This window comes from Sinohyriopsis cumingii, chromosome 13 (genome assembly GCF_028554795.1).
Source record: "Sinohyriopsis cumingii isolate HCF-2022 chromosome 13, ASM2855479v2, whole genome shotgun sequence".
Taxonomy (NCBI): domain Eukaryota; kingdom Metazoa; phylum Mollusca; class Bivalvia; order Unionida; family Unionidae; genus Sinohyriopsis; species Sinohyriopsis cumingii.
The window spans coordinates 58,709,728-58,731,818 of record NC_142973.1 but is presented as its reverse complement, the minus strand read 5'-3'; the positions used below and the strand labels follow the sequence as shown (position 1 = coordinate 58,731,818).

The following is a 22,091-nucleotide window of genomic DNA, read 5'->3' as shown; positions in this document are numbered from 1 at the left end:
TGATGGACATTGTTTAAAATTTTATCTGAATGATAGGTAAATTCATCTAAAGTAATTTTTCCGGAGATATCTTTAACGTTGTCTTGGACAGTTAAACGAGACCTTGCAATATCTGTTCAATTTTGAGCCTGAACATTTAAATTGCATATCACAAATAAATTATATTTTCATTTAATATAGTTATTCTCTTTCATATCAAACTGCTCTTGTAGACAAAAATAAATACATGCCATTTTTAATCCCTTATTACAGTTTGGTTAATTTTATTAGTCAACAATTTCTGAAATACCCACTAGTACCTGCTCAATAGCTGCAATGACTTTTGCAAGGTTTTAACACAGTTGCAGGTGTAGGTTTTCCAATACCCGGATAGACCGTTTTTTGTTTCTCAAGTCCATTATGAATCCAGTATTATTTTCCGATAATGTATCTTCAGCCATGATGTGTGGAATGTAACAGTTGTTACAGACTATGTACCATTGTTTCCGATTTACGTTGTCGTTTGCTGCATTGAATGCTTGCTCACCAGACAATGTATTCTACATTCAGACAACCGATTTCTTGACAATTTTACTAACTTTAGTAAACTGTAATATGACAAACGCAAAATAAGATATTCTGCCTCCTGATAATGCCGTCCATTCTGTCTAAGAATTGATTCTGCCAGAATTTCATATCGCACTGTACTCTGTATCTAATAGCAAAATCATCTCCGTCAAATCTTAATTGTAGTTATCAAATATATAACTATAGCTATATATTTACTTATATAGTTTAATAAAATTACTTACAAAAATAGTATAAAATATATAGTTTAAATATAGATACTTACATGTAAAAATATTTGCTTCTGTGGGGTTAATTGTGATCTTTTTAAATATTTGTTTCTTGGTTAACAGGATCATTAAACTTAGTAACAGGACATCGATAAAGAGATGCTTATTACTGATTTCAAGCTCTGATGCTCATTATCTAATTGTAATATATTTTCATTTTTCAAGTAAATCATATAAACAAAAACACATTTACTTTCTTGCTTTTGTTCGCTTGCATTGTTTGCTATTTACTTTCCTTTTCTACTTGTTTGCTTTGTCCCTCTTTAGCTTCCTTAATTTAACTTTTAATCTCGTTCAATACCTAATAATGATCTTTCTTGCTTACTCCCTTACATTTAAAATCTAATCTTTTTCTTTGATTAGAAGTTTGGATGTTTTGCTGCTCTTCATTTTCAAAGTAATTATCTCTTTAGCTTTCTCCTGTTTTTCTTCCGTTTATAAGTCTTGTTAGGAATCATGCACCATCCAACTGCTTTCAGTTGATATCATTTAAGACATATGAAATTATATAAAATTCTGGTAAACTCAATTACCGAAACTGTCTCTGCAACTACGTTTGCATAGGTGAATCGACCCAGATCGAACACCTGGTCTGTCCTTTGGCAATACAATACTTTAAAGTGTTATTTGCCATAAAACAAGCTCAACAAAGCAAACGATTTTCGTATCGTTATTCAGTTAAATAGGAGCAACCAATTACAGTCTCTTCTGCGCTAGAAGTTTGCCCATAATACTGAGATTAACAAAAGTAATTATCACCGAGTGTAGTTTTATCTTGGGGTAACATTTTCGTTTTCCTTCCTTTAAGGTATATGTACTTTGTTGTTAATTTTCTCTCTATTAATCGGAACACTGCTTTCTCTGGTAATTGCCTAGTTCAGATACAAAATGATAGCATTTTGCATTATTTACATATGATACACACACCTTTCCTTCACGAAACTTTTGTTGCAAAAATATTAACATCACACAACATTAGTGGTATATCGTGTCATAAATTGATATTGTAGTTTTATATTGCACAAGTGAAGTACCATAATAAGACATCAAACATGGTATGAAAGATAACAATGACAGAGTTGGAATGTAATTCAACTCATACCAGTGTTAGTTTTTAAGTAGTTGTTAAATGAATTGAATGATTATTGTTTCGTCTGGTATATACAATCGTACAGACCCGTTTTAAAGAAATGTATAATATTATTACATGCATGGGGTCTCACACCAAGAGAATCAAACACATGTGTGGCTCAGGCTTGAGGTCAATTGTTTTTCCATATTTACAAGGACATCGGAACACTCGTTGTCATATGAGGGGTTCTCAAACACGAAAATACTACAGTTATTTTTCTAATTACATAATGACCACATCACGAAACTCTAATTTCAGACTTGCATATTTTTCTTCTTTTACATTTGTATGATTCAACAGTAAGCCTTTCAAAGCAGAATAGCAATAGCAATATATCACGCCATGATATACAAAAACACGTCCCAAACATATAATACAAAGAATTACTCCTATTTCAAATTACAAACACTTGTACCTAAAATTATCCAGATAATTTCCTATTTTAAGAAATTATGTAGGGTCCATTTCACGAAACTAATTCCTGATGTCTTAAACTCTTCTGATTACTGTACATTGTGACGTTTGCTCCTAGAAATTGGGTAATTACTCGGGCTGAGAAATATCTTTCAAACACCGACTCCCCATAATAAAAAATAATCGCAAATGTCTAACAAAGCTATAAACGGAGACGTAAATACAAATAATACATATCCCACCAGATTTATTACAACGTTCATTTAATAATTTGTACTTTCTGTCATGGTTGACAAAGCATGCAAATCATTCAACCCATCTTTATTATTATTATTATTATTATTATTATTATTATTATTATTATTATTATTATTATTATTATTATAAATTATTATTATTATTATTATTATTATTAATTATCATTATTATTACAACTTACCGATATTGATATTTCGTTCTGGTAGAGAAGCGTTCCAACTTTCTTCCAATCATAGTGTTTCATCAGGGCTATCCTTACCGGATTTACATCATTGTCTACGAAATTGATCCTAAATAACGTTGAATAAAGATCTTCAGATATGGTCACCGATGTAGTAGCAATAAATGAAATCTGGAAATAAAATCACCAAAATTAACAGAATGCGAATAAGAATTACAAGAGATAACCCTATTTGTTTCAAAACAAACGTTCATAGCATTCGTGTGGGACATCTATCTATACTGTACTTTGTGCAAAATTAGAATTCACTGTTGACAGTCTTTTGAACATCTAATTTTGTAATAAAGATAGACGCTATTTAAAGAAAGTTTTGAGAAAATAAGGAGATAAATACTGCGGTAACATCAGGGTCTCCACTGTTTGCTTAAAACATGCATATAGCCAGACATATAGATCCTGAACTATTTATGCATCGTGCGACGATTAACCTAAGTCCATGCTTTTCTAATTTGTGCATGTGCCATAAGGTAAAAATAAAGTACACTAAACTAAGTAGCATGTGGGTTTATATAGAATAAAACTCGATAGGGCTGATTGACTTTAATGGACTAAAGACTCGGCATAGCACTCCATTTCAATTTTAAAATTTTCTACACTTTTGAATATATGGCTCAGTAGTTAGCGTGCCCGACTCACGACCGAAACGTTGCGGGGGTTCGAATCCTACCATCCGCCAACCAAGTCAAGGTACTTTACGCATATTGCCTCTGTACTAAATAACCTACTTGCATTGCTGTGCCGTGAAGCGCAAAAAAAAAAAAAAAACAAGTTCCCAAGATATATATGTGAAATTTACCTGGGTAATGTTGTAAACAGGTGTAATTTGTCCCGTGATGCTGAGAGGTGTAGAAAGAGTAGGACCCAAGAGAGCTACTTTTGGTGGGGATTTCGTTACCATCTCAAACAGCTTTTTGGCTGCCAGACCAGGGTCATTCTGTAAATAATAATAATAATAATAATAATAATGTGTGTGTGTGTGTGTGTGTGTGATTAGGACTTTTAACGTAGCTTTAACAATTTTTCCGTTAATAGTGATGTCTAGCACTGGGGCACCATGCCGCAGACATGTAGCATGATGTTCCACCCAGTCACGTTATCCTGACACCAGGCCGACCAGTCCTAACACTAACCTCTTAATGCTGAGCGCCAAGCGAGGTAGCTGTTAGTACCATTTTTGTAAGTCTTTGGTATGACTCGGCCCGGGTTCGAACCCATGACCTCCCGCTTCCGAGGCGGACGCTCTAACCACTAGACCACTGAAGCCGTATGAGAATAATAATAATAATAATAATAACTTTGTTATAATTAACTTCAACATATATTCTTCCTTGTTGTCATCATCATTATCGACAACAAGCACACAAGACCGACGCTATCATTACCACGTCTATTATCCGTACTTAATGGAAGACAAAGGTTTTAGCTGGATAATTTGATTACTCGAAAAATGTACAATGACCTAAAGGATGAATCATATATCTGGAGAAAAACTTAGTTTGTATGATCTAAACGTATGGATAAACGAAGTTTTAATCCTTTTCTTCTTGTTTTTCTTCTTTTACTACTGCTACTGCTACTACTACTACTACTAATTCGTTGTCTAATGCATAAACTGCATTTCTATCATCATCATCAACATCATCACCGCTCAACGTACACAGTCATTATCGTTGCAATAATAATTGTCATTTTCAATATCATCATCGTCAACTTAATTGTTATCATTTAGTCAATAAGTTTCATAATACGGTCACATTAACTGCAGGACTACGCCGATACTTAAGAAAACCTGTTTTGAACAAGATTGCCAATCAAAAAACTGTTCATATCAACAACCATATGGTGTTATTTTGTTATAAATCAGAAAAAGATAATTTTACCAGCTATTGACAGACCGAAGTTGAACCAAAAAATATCTTGCTCTGATTTATAACAGAACGTGTACAAGGAAATCGGGTGGAATCATTACATGGCATACATGCTATGTAATGATTCCATCAGATTTCCTTGTATACATTTGTGTGGTCAGATTAAGGCAATATCGCATTAGATTCTCGTAATCGTTGCCTCGTGTCGAGCGAGCCATCTTTAGTGAAAATAACCCGACAAGGACACTTTCATTACGAGCCATTTTTGTCTTGTCGCTTTTTGATCATGTGATGCAATTCGCTAATTATTGTGTATAAATTGTGGAAGTCGTCAGAAAAGCTGACGAGTGGGAATTTGGCTTAAATCGCTGCTAAGAGGTCCAAACTCGGGAGGTACTGACCAATGAGGATTTGGCCTCAATCACTGTTAAGAGGTCTAAATACTGGACCAGTGCTGGGTACCATGAACTCTTTCTTTTTTGGTTCAATTTCGGTCTGTCAATAGCTGGAAAAATCAACTTGCTCTGGTTTATAACAAACTAACAACATTTTATATCGATGATAATTTAACTGAGAAAAAAAAGTATTAATTATCTTGAGAAAAAAAAAAGAAAACATTTCAGCTCTAAAGAAGATCAAAGTGAAATTAAATAGCCAGTGCTTTGTAGTAGACGAGTTTGTTATGTGTATGTTCATTGTTGTATACGTTGCAACCTAAAAGTAAAGTGGAATGTTTAAGCTTACACTATAGCTGATACTATGAAAGACAGTGTGCTGACATTAGAGATCCTATTGATAAAAATAGGAAGTGAAGTCTACAGTATCATCTTGATTAGAGGTGCGCTGTGTTACTGGTATACCGGTTTACCGCTGTATTTGTTTCCGGTGGTACTTACCAAAGTACTTTTTCACTGTATCGGTACGTCGGTAGTTTCCGCCAGTAAGGAATGTACGGAAATTCCAGATATACCTTGTTATGACTTTAATGATATTAACAATGTGTTTTCATTATTCATAAGAAAATAGTTCAAAAATTATATTTTTGTACAAAATGATTGTATCTGTCACAAATTAATAGTGAATAGTATAATACAACTATAATTATGTGTATGCTCCTTCAATCACATGTTTGACATGTGTCACGTTTGCAATTGCGGTGGCCAAATAGAACGTGTTGATATATATATATATATATATATATATATATATATATATATATATATATATATATATATATATATATATATATATATATATATATATATATATATATATATATATATATATATGTATGTATGTATGTATGTATGTATGTATGTATGTATGTATGTATGTATATCGGCAAAATCCAACTTTTATAACAATTTCGGAAAAACGTCATGTTTTAGTTATTTACTATTGTATGTTAATGCGTTAAGTATATGTATTCGTTTGTACAACTGAATCATCCCGCTATTTTCAGGGGCGCACTTGTTTTCTGTTTTAACTTTACACGCAATTTCTCAAATCAGCTTAATATTTTCTCGGTTGTTGAGTAGGTGCATTTAATGTTCATTGGCTCTCTCTGACAGATATCGTGTCCGGGTGTTGGCATCCAACTCAAATTTTTCTTGCCTATTATATCAATAGTGTAGTTAAAATAATTTAGGCTTCAGTATCAACACTTCATTCATTGTGAACAGTTGTGCGTGTGTGTGTCTATCTATGTGCCTGTGTGTTGTGTGTCGTCAGATTCAAATTTGTTGCCTGCAAGGAAGATAATGTAATGAGGTGCACTCTTCCCTTGGACTGACATGTCTCCAGTGTCTAATCCAAGTAGACACATGCTATTCTCTACCTCCACCCCATTACTTGCATAGCATCAATAGATTGATCCAATATATTCCCCCAACAGCCAATCCATATTACTCCATACTATCCACCAAATTAACAACCTTTAAAACTTTCACAAATGGTTCAATGTCTCACGACATGTCCCATTACTCCGCCCTTCAGTTAGGATCTGGACACATTGCTCATCGAGGTAGCTAAAATTAAAGGTAATGTTAAGAACAAAGTGAAAATTCTCCCCAGAAATTATTCCGAAAAGTAAAACATAAAAATTATACAAGTGTTAAACAGGAAAAAACGTCAAGAACTAACACCCAAGTTAGTAATCATACAACGAATGGTAAAATGTGTTTCTAAAATCAACCAAATAATGCCAGTCAGAGAGAAACAATTAATAATTGACTTGAAAATCGGCAGTATGCTTGGCAACCTAATAAGCACTGGTATAGAAGAAACAGAAATTGAAAACCAGAGATGAAATTGAAACAATCTTCTGAGACTTCAGTTGAAAAAGAATTATACATCCGTGATGACCAAATTCATCTTGAAAGAGTCCACAGAATGAAGAATGACCCAAATGGCTCTACACCCCGACCGCGACCCATCATAGCAATGCGACCCATCATAGCAACGCAACCCATCATAGCAATGCGACCCATCATAGCAACTCGACCCATCATACCAAAGCGACCCATCATAGCAACATTCACTTATTTTAAGGAACGAGTACTTGAAAGAAACGCAGCACCGGAAAAATTACGAAAACAATTCAAAGATGGGATCAGTGACCATTTTACTAAGGAAGGAAAGGAAGGAATAATAATGTTATGTATATTTAATTTAATTTATATTTGATTTGATTTAATAGTGATGTATTGAGAAAAAATCTCAGTTGGGCTTTTAACCACTTATATATCAAAGTGGATTTTTCTGTTGTGACCACTTAGTGTTGCATTTTAATTTTTCTTCAAATTATTTGGATTCTAAAAGATTAATTCTTTCCCCTGTGAATATTTAAGTGCTCATACAGAATTCTTGGACAAAGACATTTTTATTGAAAATTTATTCGGAATTGAAACACCGGAATATTATTTCCTAAGGTACAACAAAGAACTGCAAACACATCAGTCCTATACTGACTACAGTATACGTCATCGCCTTCCAATTTTGGATTTTTGTCCGGACTCGAACTCAGTTTCATTAGAACATTATATTACAAGGACTAATAATTTTTAATTCTTGGATTATTCTTGGATTATTTTTGGATTTGATTCTTAAAACCGTAAGTTCTTTTCCTCGTTTGTACCTGTTTTTTTCTAGAGAAATAAATTAGTTGTTAAATTTTACAAAGTTTGTTGTCTTCACTAGTTTCTTGTTACTATTTATGAGAGCCAAAACACGTAACAATACTGCTTCTGCAAGCGCAAGCAAATACTTCAGTTTGATGACCCATGTCAAAGTGAAAACGAAAGTAATATCAGCTTCTCCTGTCTGGATGTATGTTGCTTGCTATGTAAGTTCAATTATTCTGAAGTTAATCATTTCATAAGCAAACTTGATACCATAGGTCCTGTTGAAACCAAACTGTCAGGACTGAATTGAATTTGTTTTGGAAATCATGAGATTAGAGGATTGAAAATTAGACATAAAACCTAATATACATCGAGTGACAAACCTCTTCTTGTGAGAAAATCAATTAGTATATATGTGTTATCTGATAGTTCTAAATATTTATATTGGATTAACGTTTCAAAAGAATTGCTCCAACCGAAATATTTGGAATTGTTTATATACATCCCGACGGTTCAGAATGCTCTTCAATAGATGCTTTTGATGAAATTGAGAAAGAGCTACTGATAGGACCTAATGAAACTTGGCATGTGTTCAAGTTAGGCGAATAAAACATCTGGATATCGGATATTGATGGTTTTATTACTTTGTCAACCAATATTGATAAAACAGATTATCTTGATTAAATCGACTCAGTAATTATGATACCCCAATGAAAGGACATATCTGTGGTAAGAAGCAGTATGTATATAGCCAACTCAAGAGTCCGACATGACAGAGGTATTGGACAATGTACAAGTAAAAGTGCCAGTGTAATCAAATATTTAGTTACCGCTGTCTGTAATTAATTCTTTCAAACGATTTGTGTTCATGATTTGTGTCCAATGCTCTTTCACATAATGTAGTGATTTTCATGGTACATACTGAAGTGAATGCGTGCTAAACTTAGGCAAAATCCATTAAAAAACGATTGCTGAGATCTGCTAAGAAAAACGTGTTAATAGCAATCATTAGTAGGGACAAGTTGAACCTTTAAATTGCGCAATATATGATTTGAGATAATATAAATGAGAATTCTGAAGAAATTGCAAAAGAAATATTTGCATATCATTAATAAAACACGTTCAAATAGGAGTGTGTGTTTTTGTGGTTTTTGGATTTTTTAGGTACCTTTAACAATTTGAGTCATATCGCTATCATGTCTGCAACATGGCAATTGATATAATGTCTAGCACTACGGCATCATGTAACATCATGTACCACCCAGTCGCATTATCCTGAAACCAAGCCGACCAGTACTAACCTCTTTATTCTGAGCACCAAGCGAGGCAACTAGTAGTACCATTTGTATAAGCTTTTGGTATGACTCTGCCGGGGTTCGAATTCGCGAACTCTCGCATCATCCGATGCGGACGCTATGACCGCTTAGGCCATCTAATCAGTCAATGTACAAATAGGACAAAAAACCCAAATACTTCATAATAAAGTACAAGTGTTTTACAACATAATGTAAGTTAAAAGAAAAAAAATAGTAGACTGCTACAAAAATTACTCACGACTGAAAAAAAGCAACCCAAATTCAGGATGACATGCTTTCAGCTAGTAGGAAATATTAGAAAACAATCAGAGTATTTGTAAACTTGCATAACAAGTATAGCCAAGACAAACTAATAAACTTGCAAACAACAAATCCAAAACAATGCTGATCAATAATAAGCAATTTGACTAAGGACCAAACACCCATCCCATGAGAATAATGACGTGACATATGCAAATAGAGCATTAGACAGAGCTAAATGAACCAATCACTTGAAAGGAAATGCTCGAAGAACCAATAGAGGGGGCTCTACAGATATTGTTATCTTCTTAGAGCGTGACAGGTGTAAGGTGAATTTATCTGCATTTGCAACATGCACAGTGAAGTGAATTTAGGCATATCTCTACGTTACTTTCATGTACTGTGGCTGAAATTTCTTTGTATATTGTACTTGTGGAAAAATTGCATATGACTTAGTACAAAAGTAGCCGAAATGTCTGTCCCTATGTGCTCGAAAAATTACCCTGACTTAATCTAAGGTGCACTATCTTTAGCAGTTTTTAAAATAGAGAAAACGAAATTCGACAGATTAGACAATATCAGCATCTGAAAGTGCAAGTAATGAATTAACAAATATATCAATGTAAAGAGTTATCGGTTTGCATGGGAACAGTGCAGATCTATATAGTTTTAATGGAAAGGATGTGTATCTGAGACACTTGCAGGATTATCATAAGCATAAGTAAATGGATTAAAAGTATTCATAATATCCTATAAGAAACTGGGTTTCAATTTATTGGGCTTATTCAAACTATTCCCCAAAAGCTGATAAGATAATTTTTTTAAGGAAAAAAAATTCATGATCAGTTTACGCAGATATGAAATGATCAATTATTAACACGGCAAAAGCGAATGTATGTATAATCTTAAATGCGGAACTGATATTATAACAATATTTGGTAAAGAGTTGTACAAATATGTTAGGCTATATAATATAATTTCGAACACGTAATATTTATTTACCCACAGAGAAAGGAAGAAGTGAGAATTTGCCTACATGGGAAAGATTTTGCAAACTTTGCGTGCAAAGCTGTGTGGGTATTAATTTCATTCTCTCCTTCAATGCAAATATTTCAGAAAACAAAGAATGCAAAAATAATTGAGATCATTTTATGAAAATTTCCAATCGTCTTTATTCGATGTATATTGTGTTGTTTTTTTCTTCAATTTTTTAGGGAGACAAAAGTTCATAGGTTCATCGATGTTAAGTAATCCGTTTATTACAGATTGTGTTCCATTTATCATAATCTATATCCTTTCTTTCCAATTATCTCAACATGCATGTATTGCGATGTTATGAGGTGTATGTGAGATTGTACGTGCTTTTTATTCCACTGGAGTATTGATTGTGACATTTCTGCCTATCTGAGATAAATTCTGTTGTACTGTAAAAAAAATCATTTATAGTCCATGGCTGATGTACACGCATGCAAAGTGAGATTGTATTATGTTAAGGTGTAAGGTCATTTTCAATGCCAATTGTCAGAAAGATTATGACCTTAAGGTAGTGAGTCGTCGTAATCAATAACACTATCTCTTACAGGATATTTACTTGGAAATTCGGAGATGAATTTCCAGCAGTTTTGTCCTGTAATTTCCTGTACGGACATAAAATTCCTTTCAGAAACAAAAATAAGTAATATTACGTTATATTACGTTATATAATCAGACAGATTAGTGGTTTTAGGTGGCTTCATGTAAAATTAATACAGTTATTAAATATGACTTTCAAATACCAACCTGACTTGTGTGTAGCGCCCATATATTTTTGCGCGTCAGCACAGATCTACCGTCTCAACATGGGTGGGAAGATTCTGGTTAATATATTCTCTTTGCGTTAAATACAACCAATATCATGAAAACATTATACTTTAATTACACATTAAGCAACGTCATGCGCTTTTCACATATGGGGGATGTGTTACAACAGTTGTCGTGTCGGAATCATGGACCGCATCGTATAGCAGTGGCATTACATTGATAAAACACGTAAATCGGTCTCGAATCTCAGCATTTACATGGTGGCAGGTGAAGCAACACACAGAGCCGGCGAGGACCCGACATAAAGTATAAATATTGTGTTGGATGTGCGTTCCGGTATATGCTTATAGGTTCTTGAAAATTTGTACTGAAGTATTAGCGTGGACATATTGTTTTACCAGTGGTCATCAAACATTCCAGTAGGCCCGCCAAAATAATAGTCGACACGAATAATGTTCAATAAAAACTCAATAAATTAATTATAATTTACGCTCAGACGAATAAAGATATAACACGCGATTTTGAACAATCGTTATTTAAATATAAAGGAAAAATAATGTCAAAATATAAGGTAGAATTCAAAGGTTGAAAAATGTTCTGGCTTACAGCGCCGAAAAACAGACAGGAATATTGACGATTACTTGCTTCGTAATCCAATAGTTTTGTGTAGCCATCAAATGCGCGTGTGTGGTTAAAAGTAAAATATTTAGCTTGGGAGGGTGATGGTTTCACATTTATTTCAAAGACATGTCTGGTACATATAATATTTTTCTTTTTATTGACTTTCCCTCCTGAATATATCGTACAGTACATTATATTATACTACTTATCTAGCAGCATGGAGAAAGAAAACAAATTAATCTCATTGATGTGTTCCCATTTTTTTCTGATCTTATTAACTTTTTCTCGGAGATCATTAAAACAAAATAATGAAAAAATGGAGGTGTGAATTACACAAAATAGGGATCTTACGAAGGGATAGTCACTTGAAAAAATATGAATTTCAATACAAGGTACTTTTTGCAAATAATTAATTTAGCACTGTCATAATACATTATACACACTTACAGTATCTCCAAAGTAATCGAAACAGGCTTCAGGCAATCACAAAAAATGCATAAATTAATTATACTAATTAAAGATATGACAGAAAGGTCACATAAAAAATCACGAAGTCTAAAGCACTATGTTTTATAATTTAAAAAAGCATTTATCACCGTCATAATGCGTCTTGTAAATCTTCCATCTTGGCAATAAACGAGCTCAATTTCAATCTAATGCTTTGAAAGCCGTGGGAGCTGACTACACAAACTAAAGAACTTATGATGGCGGAGTCACTAAAATAATTAACATATTCAGTGCACAATAAAGGTTGTTTTATTTTTTGTTGCTGTTTTTTTTTTTAAAATCCTGTCTCATTCTCATAATGCATAACACACATCTCGAGACAAAATATGAAAAGTTTCCAAGCAATGCGGTGATAATTATTTTCAAACCTTTATATCCTGCAAATATTCTAGAAACAATAGCGCAACCTCCAAATATTGTTTTGATTTACGTAGATTTACTGCTACTCAGGAGCATGCATCAAAACCTGAGAAAACCCGATTTCATCTTCATATATTTATTTTTTCGTGTCTTTTGAAGGCATTTGTATACCCGATAAATATTTATGTTATATATTAATTCTTTTTTATATTAATGAGCAAAAAAAGTCTATATCACGTACCTGTGTGTTTTCCACGATAAGTTTTAACTCGTATTCGGAAAGAACGTCCTCTCTATTCTTAATTTGGTCCATGGCGTGTTCGATTAATTTGGGAAAGAATCTAGCGTAACCTGCCCACCATGGAGGTTCCAATTCTATAAGACACCCAACGTATAAAGGAATCTTATCTCCGTTCGGACAAGCCGGAAAACTCAAGACTACAAGGCATATTGGAAAGGTAATGACAATCGTCATATTGGAAAAGCGACGTGTGGTTCTCTGACTTCGAAGATCACCGAATCTGGAAGAATGTTCCCACTGAAGTCACATCGATATATCCAAGAGAAGGTTTTAAAGAACCTGAATGATCCGTATCATCTTATAAGCATGCTTTTGTGTTAAATAAAATCTAAACGATGAAATTAAACCAGAACGTCAGTGATTGGACAGCCGTATGACGGAAACGTAATTTGGAGAATTGTAGTTATACTAAATAATGTTTGTACACTCTCATCATAGAGAAATCGTGCAAGAAACTCAATTCTGATTTATTTGGGTCTCGTGGAATTGCTTATTTTCAGATGAATTCGTGATAAAGACGAGAGCTAAAAGCTACTTAACTGAAAGCTCAGATGATGCAAATGCGTGACAAATAAAGAGAGTTCAAAGCACTACGGACGAAAAGGTTGAATGAAAGAGGCATTTCTGCTTTGAAACCGTTTTTATACCATTGAACATTTTGCGCGTTGTCTGGTACACGTGCAATCAATAAATACTGCTAATTAATTTCTTGTAGCACGCATCAGTTTTCGTGCTTTCTACTAAAAATCATAAATTTTGTTGTTAGTTAAATTCTTGTTTCAACAGATGAATCAAAATGTCTGCCTCCAGACCACGAATTGTTGTACCAGATAAGGCAGATGGATTTGTTATTGAAATTTATGATAAAGATAAAAGGCAAAACGGCAACGATCACACATATAAATACAATGATTTAATAAATCTTGATAAATTTAGAGTTAATTAAATCAAAATGAAAACTTCAATAATTGATATGCCAATACCAAAATAAAAAAGAAAAACATTAACAACACTGGAAGAGAATCAAGGAGGACGACTGGATAAAAAGTCATAAAGAAATCATAACTAAAAGACTTATTGATACATTTTTCAAATGTCAATGAATATGGATTTTATGGTGGTAACAATACATGTTTGAATGAAGTCTTCTGTTATATCAGGCCTTCCTTGAAGATCATTTACAGAAGCATTCGATAATTAGGTTCACTGAAATCTCAATTGGACTTTACGGTTAGATGTATGAAACGACCTACTCACGAAAGAGAACCCGTTTAGCACATACTTTTTAATATGGAAGCAGGCCTATTAATTTAATGAGTAAACAGTGAAATGGTTTAAGTCTATTAAACTTTTATTCAACATTTTGCATACTAAGATTAGGACAGGAATTACTTTTTACATGTAATGTAAAGTTCCAAATATTAGAGTGCTGTGCAACAAAGTCCTTTGTTAGTGAACATGATGTCAGTGCATCCGCTGAGTGTACTCTCCATTCACCTCTGCACATTATAGAAGTTTTATTATCCAATAGTAAATGCAATTATGTTTTAAATTTGTGTAAGTTGTTCGTAGACTGAGCAAATGCATTTCCGACCACGTGTAGATTTTCAAATCGTCTACCTCTCCACGAATCTTTGACAACGGCATTCAGGCAAAGATAACCTGGGGCTAAATTCGGGCCGCATGGAGGATGTGGCAAAGTCTGATTAAAGTGCATATTCATGAAGTCTATCACAAAGGCGGATTTATTCGCCGGTGCGTTGTCATGGAGAAGATGGATACATCGGGAACCGGTGCGCGGACGGGTGGTTCGGTAGTGTTCCACAGTATTTATCAATACTTTGGAGGCATAATAATTTCCAATGACACTAGCAAAGTGAAGCACATGTACCTCGACGGCAGGACTTTTGACCAAATTATAATGTTTCGTAGCCTGTGACAATCTCATTCAAACGTTTCTGCTCAGTCTCTTTTATATTTGGGATGTAGCTGTTTGACTGTATCAACCGATTCTGTTTTTGATTATCCGTCAACAGAGATGTACTCGAATTGCCTTGATCTATATAACATGTCCAAACACCATCAAAATATTGTCTTGGCAGCTTACCAGCATCTGAACTCAACCCGTAGTTACACTCACCCAATCCCTAAATCTCTCACTCTGTATTATATAAACACTTTTTCCCCCAGGAACTATTCGGTACTGGAATAGATTAACCCCATCACATCAAAACCAAGCATTGATTATTTCACTGTTAACCTGGTAAATAAAGCATTAATAAGTCTAATACACCTCTTGTTTTTATAGAAATGTAAATTGCAAAATAAAGTTTTATCTTCTTTAATTCAAATCTTTTTTGTCAGCTTCACCTTGTGTGTTCTTCAGTCATAATGGAAATAAATTATTTGGAAGCAGGGCCGACCTTAGACCGATTGGACCGATTTGGCCCAATCTGGCACCGCGCTCAAAGGGACCACGCGCGTTTGTAATTTAAAACAATATATATATATATATATATATATATATATATATATATATATATATATAGAGAGAGAGAGAGAGAGAGAGAGAGAGAGAGAGGAAAAAAATTTTTTTAAAGCCATGGAAGAAAATTTAAAGTCCAGTATCATATAAAACTTGTCAAAAAGTTTGTTTTCCAAATGCTGTGCTCACAGGGATTCCTGAGCTTAAATACATGAGGCTCCGCCAAAATGATCTGAATACCACGTTAAAAACAGGGTGAATATCATCGTTTATTCATAACGGTGTTGTAATGCTGAGCTGCTTCCATTTTTGTAGGCTAGTAGATGTTATCAGTGACCTAGATTGTATACGTGTTCATATTTATATGCTAACTAATTTGTAAATGTAGCGATATGAATAATTTTAAAACAGCGTCTTAATATGAGGAGAAAGATATTCTCTTCGACACCTGCGTATGAATATGCCCACCCATTTAAGAGTCATTAAAATCGCTTAAACGCCAATACTAAACATAAAGAAAACTGTTTTATGGCTTGGTTCACTTGTAAATAATTTAAGTATCAGTGGGTGGGAGTGCTTAGGACATAACATTGTTATGTCAGTGCATGTTTCCATGAGAAAGGAAGACTCATGTTCACGCTGAAATGAGAAGCATTAGCACTTGTAGACCGTAAAATGTGTCAGATACCGTACATAGCGATTTGTGTTCGCAAAATTAATCCAGTCATTGCCCTTTCTATGTGCCCACCGTCCGCTTGATCGATACAGATGACATCGGCATCGTTCCTTTTGTTTACTCCGCAAGATATTATTGCTCATAAGACAGAAACAAAATTATTTTGATGCTATCTGAAATTTATTCTCAGTTACAACTGATGAAGGCTGTTAAAAGAAATGTGTACAGTTTTGAACAAGATCTTTGGGGTCCTATTATCTATATAAATAAGGCGATCCGAGAAATAAAGCGGTGTTTTGCCAACATGAGTGAAGGTGTGGGCACAAATAACTGTATGGTAGTACATTTGTATGAATCAGTTAAGGATTTGGCAAACGAAAATAGTGAACTGAATGCTGGTGTAACCCATCATCAGTCATAATATATGCGTAAGAACTTCAAGTCCTAATCACATTCCGGGTGTGATAACGTGGTGTTTATATGTGTTTCGAAAAGACTGAAATGGTGTTTTCAAATCTGAGATTGTCTGAAGAGTCACATGTCCATCTCAAATCTAAGATTGTGTCTGAATGGGACCATGCCCATTTCAAACCTGAGATTGTGTCTGAAGGGGACCATGCCCATTCCAAATATGAGATTGTCAGAAGGTAATCATGCGCATTTCAAATCTGAGATTGTGTCTGGAGAGTCCCATGCCTATTTCAAATCTGAGATTGTGTTAGAAGGGGACCATGCCCATTTCAAATCTGAGATTGTGTCTGAAGGGGACCATGTCCATCTCAAATTTGGGATTGTGTCTGAAGGGGAAAATGTTCATTTCATATCTGAGATTGTGTATAAAAGGGACCATGCCCCTATAGATCTGAGATTGTGTCTGATGGGGACCATGTCCATTTCAAATCTGAGATTGTGTCTGAAAGGGACCATGTCCATTTCAAATATGAGGTTGCGTTTTCTTTGCTGATTTTTTGAAGGATTTGTCGTACAATATTATTTACACAAACCTTTGCCAGATAATTGCAAAGATTAAGGAATCATCATATAAAAATGCCAGTGTTTATAAAATTGTGCAACCAGAGTGGTACATGCTAATTTTAAACCAGTTTATATTTTATATCAAAATATGTTTATTGTTTACTTAGAAATTCTTAATATTACACGTTAGGCCGTAAAGTGATTCATACGTTTTTATAATAAATTCAATGCCCAAAGTCAGCTTATTTCTTTCAAAACTATTTGTATTGTTTTTCGTAATTTTATTTTCTATTTTCATTGCAAGACCGTTATCTTCCATTTATGTAAGTCGGGGTGTAGGGTGGGGTGTGGTGAATATGTTGTGCATTTTGTCATGACCAACTCTTTTACGTTATATGGGTCTTCGACAAACGCTTGTGTTTGTATTGTTTTATTAATGGGAAGAAAGTCATCATTATCGTCATTGGTAAGAACAGACTAAACTTTGGCTTATGGAGACTTTTCTATTGACATAATTTATCACTGGGCCCATTTTCTGTTGTGCAGGAATACCTGTTGCAAGTTATTCCTAAAAAGGTTTGTTTTAAATTATGTTTATCTTAGCCTAGCTGTATTGTAGAATTAACAACAGTTATAACTGAATTCTTAAATTCTTCTTCGCGCTGACACTGACAATCTTTGAAAAGATAAGACTGGCCGGGTTTCTTGTCGTAAATGTACACTCCAAGTGTTCCGTGCATCATTTGACCAGGTTTGTTTTCTTTCTTGTCGTATTTGTACAGTCCAGCTGTCCTTGTTGCCATTTTCTTCATTTATCTTGGCGTGATTGTACAATAAAGCTATCATGTTAACCATTTTCTTTGATGTTTGATTAAGCCATCAAAGTGACTTGATATTTAGAGACCTTTTAAGCAACATTTTTGTCTATAATCATTATGGAGAATTTAATACATTCAAACCATTCCTTATTTCAGTGACACTACAGCCATTATGACACTAAGTGTCCATTTATTTCGAAAGAAGTTTAGTTTGGGAACAAAGCTCGCTTCGATTTACTTTGCTGACGATTAAGATGATTACGAGGTTTTGTTTCATGACACGACGAAGCAATTCAAGGTCAGTTACTACCATGTCACGATGGCTAATGCGATAGATGCTAACTGAACTTTTAGCCCTTGATGTAATGTTGTTAACAAAGAGGTCAAATATGTTATCATGACGTCTTGGTTAAATATGGATCGGTGTAATATCATTTTCGGTTAAACGTACGTGTGCTTAGAAAAAATAGTATTGGTATGATGTTTGAAATTTGAATAGAATTGAGCACTGGAGAAAAGTCGATGACTCCTAATGTACACATCTCAATGAAAGCAAACTAGTTCCAGATGGGGCTTTCGCTTTTCTCATTATGCCATTGCCAACACAAGCTAATATTTCTGTAGGAATCTTGAATAAACATCCTGTCTTGTTTTTGCACCATTTTTCAAGAAATTGGCGAAATGTGACAGAAAATATATAAAATTTTAGGCTTGATTTATAAATCAAGCACGTAAATTGTTAGTTTATATTTGTTAGTTTATATTTTCCCTTCAAAACCCTCAAAACGCAGCGTAAAAGTTATTTGGTCAAAACGAGGCTAACACTGGGGGTCAAAAGTCTAATCAAGCAGTAGTGTTGCTAACAACGCCATTTCGGGAGCTGTTGGAAATAAATCCGAACTTTGTGAAATAAATTAAACTAATCCCAAACTTTACTTTTCAGATATGCAATGGAGTGTATCCTTGTTCTAAAACCATTCGAATTGCTTGGAATAAGCAAAAAAGGTTTTGTACAATAAAATTAAAATAGTTTTTAAAAAGAGTTAGACATACCATACAAAGAAGAAAATCGGTGAAAACTGGTACAATTTCACAAAACAAAGTACATTCAAAATTTTCTCAAGTTTTTATATATACTTACAATGAGAACTGAGTACGTTTTTCGTAAGTTTTTCTTAGATTTTTACGTAACTTTACGGGAATATCCAGTCAGGCGTAAGTGTAATTTGTTTGGTAAGTATGTTTGGAGAGAGAGAGTGAGAGAGAGAGAGATGGTTATTCTGACATACTCCTTGACATTTCGATATATACTGAATAGTGGGTCCTTTCTAACAAAGCATATCGTATTTGTAAACGTTCTCCGTAAAAGAAAGACATGTAAACATTCATATAATACATAATCATTTGTTCTTTAACCCAATAATATAAACATGAGACATTAAATCGTCAATTTTACTGAAATTCCGTCAAAAAATCACGGCATACGTCTTTTGCAACCATAAATATGGTTTCTAAGCCCTGTAGTAAACTTGTCAGAATTCCTAGAGCATAGTGAATACAATGAATAGGACTATAAAATATTTCATTGTTTATATGGATTATGTCCGAATAGTTGGAGACAGGAACCTAATAGTTTACTAAACTTTGTTTGCATTAACGTGATTCTAATTAAATAAGCAATAAAATATTATTTTTATTATATAGTTAAAATATTAATCAGATATAGTGACCAACTAAACGTAATCCTGGTGTTAAGAGAATCTCCGAGAGGCGTGTGTGTATGCGTGTCGAAGGAAGAGAGATAGTTTTGAAATGATTACCGGTCTAAATAAATTGATCTGTATCACGTCCCACTGTAAACAATGTAATTTTATTCCAAGGTTCGACTTGGCTCTAAACACGGAGGAAAGGGTATTAGGCACGAATGAACTATTCATTTTTTTTCTTCAGATTTTGGTCTTACAATGCCAGCAATTGAAGTAACTATAAAACTGTATTGTTATTATTGTAATCAATATTAAACAAAGTTGGGGAGTTTGGAGATGACGCAAACGATTGCTTTATAATACATTTATAACACATTTACCTTGCCATTTATAATAGTGGAAACGGCAACCCGAGGACATCCAGTAAGCTCGTGTATTCGAAGGGAATAGAAGTGGATACAAATATTGAAGTGATTACATTTTGAAGATAAATAGAAAAAAGTATTGTTTCGCTGTAAGTTTCAAGACGTAAGTTAGATTCTCTCTCTTCCCCTCTCCCACGCACTTACCCACCTACTCACACACACACACTGGCAAATTTCATATTCGACGGACAGACAGCATACAGAGGTAAAATTCAGAGGCAACATATTTTAAAGTTTGAAAATCTGCCGTTGTTAAAAATCTATTTTGAATTTTAAAAAATAAAAGTTTTGAGTTTCCATTATTTAAGTACCTTACCTTATTTAATCAGAAATAACACCTATAGTACATTCAATATAACCGAAAGGTAAAGGCTTTTCTTTGCACATTTTGGGGGTTCATTGTGTTATTGTTCTTCATGTCGTTGTTATCTTCGTCGCCGTCCTTTGTAAGAATATTGCAAATGACCTACATTTTACCGAATTACTGCAAACCTCCCATACAAAGAGTAGCTTTCGCAAAAAAATTTATTAGATGTGCGAAATTTTCATAAGGACATCTTTGTGAAACGCACCTACAAAGTAGCTTTAAGATGTTCTAACGCTTAAAACTTAGGAAAATTCCATGCGTAAACTTACGTTGCTTCGTGCAACGAATCTCAATGGTGTTTCGAGATGTCAGTCAGCATGCCAACGATATCACGAGAAATCAATTGCAACTGGGTCTTATGCTTTCCCTGGTTCATTTTTAACATTGTGTGGTTTTCGGTTTCTGTATCATTTTATTTCCTGCAAGTAAAACAACTGTAAATACAGAAAAAGCCCAAAAATACGTTTTGATATTGTAACAAAAAGACTTTAAATTGTATGTCTGATATTAATCGAACAATTCTCATTCTGCGCAACACTATAACAGCTCTTTTGAACAAGGAGAGCACACGTCCCATCATGCGATACATTACTGCGAGTATGTGCTATGTTATTCAGAACATCAAAAGTTCGCTACATGACTTGTTTTAAGTTTGTTTGACAAGTGTCAGCTACTTCTTATTTCTTCCGCTTAATAGACTCCATTTTGACATAACATCCCAGAAATCAGTCTTCAACAACTGTCTTCTCCATTTACTCAGCTACTGTTTAACCCATACATCATCGTTCTTCCCAGGCAATTAAAGCTAAGTCGTAAATCAGGTCCACTACTTTAGGATACTGAAACAATATTATCGAACATTTTGTAATAATTTCCCCATGGACTAGTGTTTCTTTCTTATGTTATTTGCAATACATAATTTGCATGGCATATTTTTAAATTCCTTAGTTGTTGATTGTTGTTGTGGGTTTGACGCTATTTTTCAGCACACAAATATAATTGGTGGAGGAAGATTAGAGATTTAATAATACGCAGATCATATAACCCACTTAAAGCCAGGAAGATTGGACGTAAGAGGTAATATCCTGCTTTACCGACTAAATGGGGACAAAAAAAAAATAGTTTACATTTGTTACGACTGGTCTCTTCGCTTGGAGTAGTGCTTGGGGGCACAGGCAAGATCTTGTGTGGCCGCTGCACTAGATTTTTCTGTAATGACAGGGAGCGTATGTCGACTCTCTTGACTGCCCACTAACGGTAACCAGTTATTGGCTACAAAGACTGGTTGTGTAATGAGAATCATCCAATCATCCGATCTGAACTAAAGATAGTTCGGGTCGACTGAACGGGCATGCAACTTGCGCACCCTGCATGCCAAAGCTAAAGCAACCTAAATACTGGTTTTGCATGAAAACAGTTCAGCGAGGTCCGGGCTAATGGCCCGAATTTATCTGAACTGAGCCATGTTAAGACCCTGGAAAGATTCCATGTCGGAAATAGAGTGAGATATTTTGGTCAAGGCCTGGCGAGACGGACGGATCTTCCTGTAAGATCCCCTGATTAAGACTGCTGGACTGCCAGTTCAACTGGTTGGAAGATCGTTGATGTCTCCAGATGGCGATA

The 22,091-nt window shown here is 34.3% G+C and overlaps 1 protein-coding gene across 1 annotated transcript in view; it reads right to left on the bottom strand.

The window, feature by feature from the left end:
• Positions 1–13,190, bottom strand: part of LOC149785654 (gamma-aminobutyric acid type B receptor subunit 2-like) — a 63,738-nt gene extending 50,548 nt beyond the window's left edge. The window contains exons 1-3 of the mRNA XM_089979917.1: positions 12,957–13,190; positions 3,621–3,950; positions 2,822–2,992 (exon numbers count right to left, since the gene is read on the bottom strand). Of these exons, the coding sequence (XP_089836043.1) occupies positions 2,822–2,992; positions 3,621–3,950; positions 12,957–13,190 (735 nt within the window). The remainder of the gene's footprint in view (positions 1–2,821; positions 2,993–3,620; positions 3,951–12,956) is intronic.
• Positions 13,191–22,091: the final 8,901 nt, after the last annotated feature.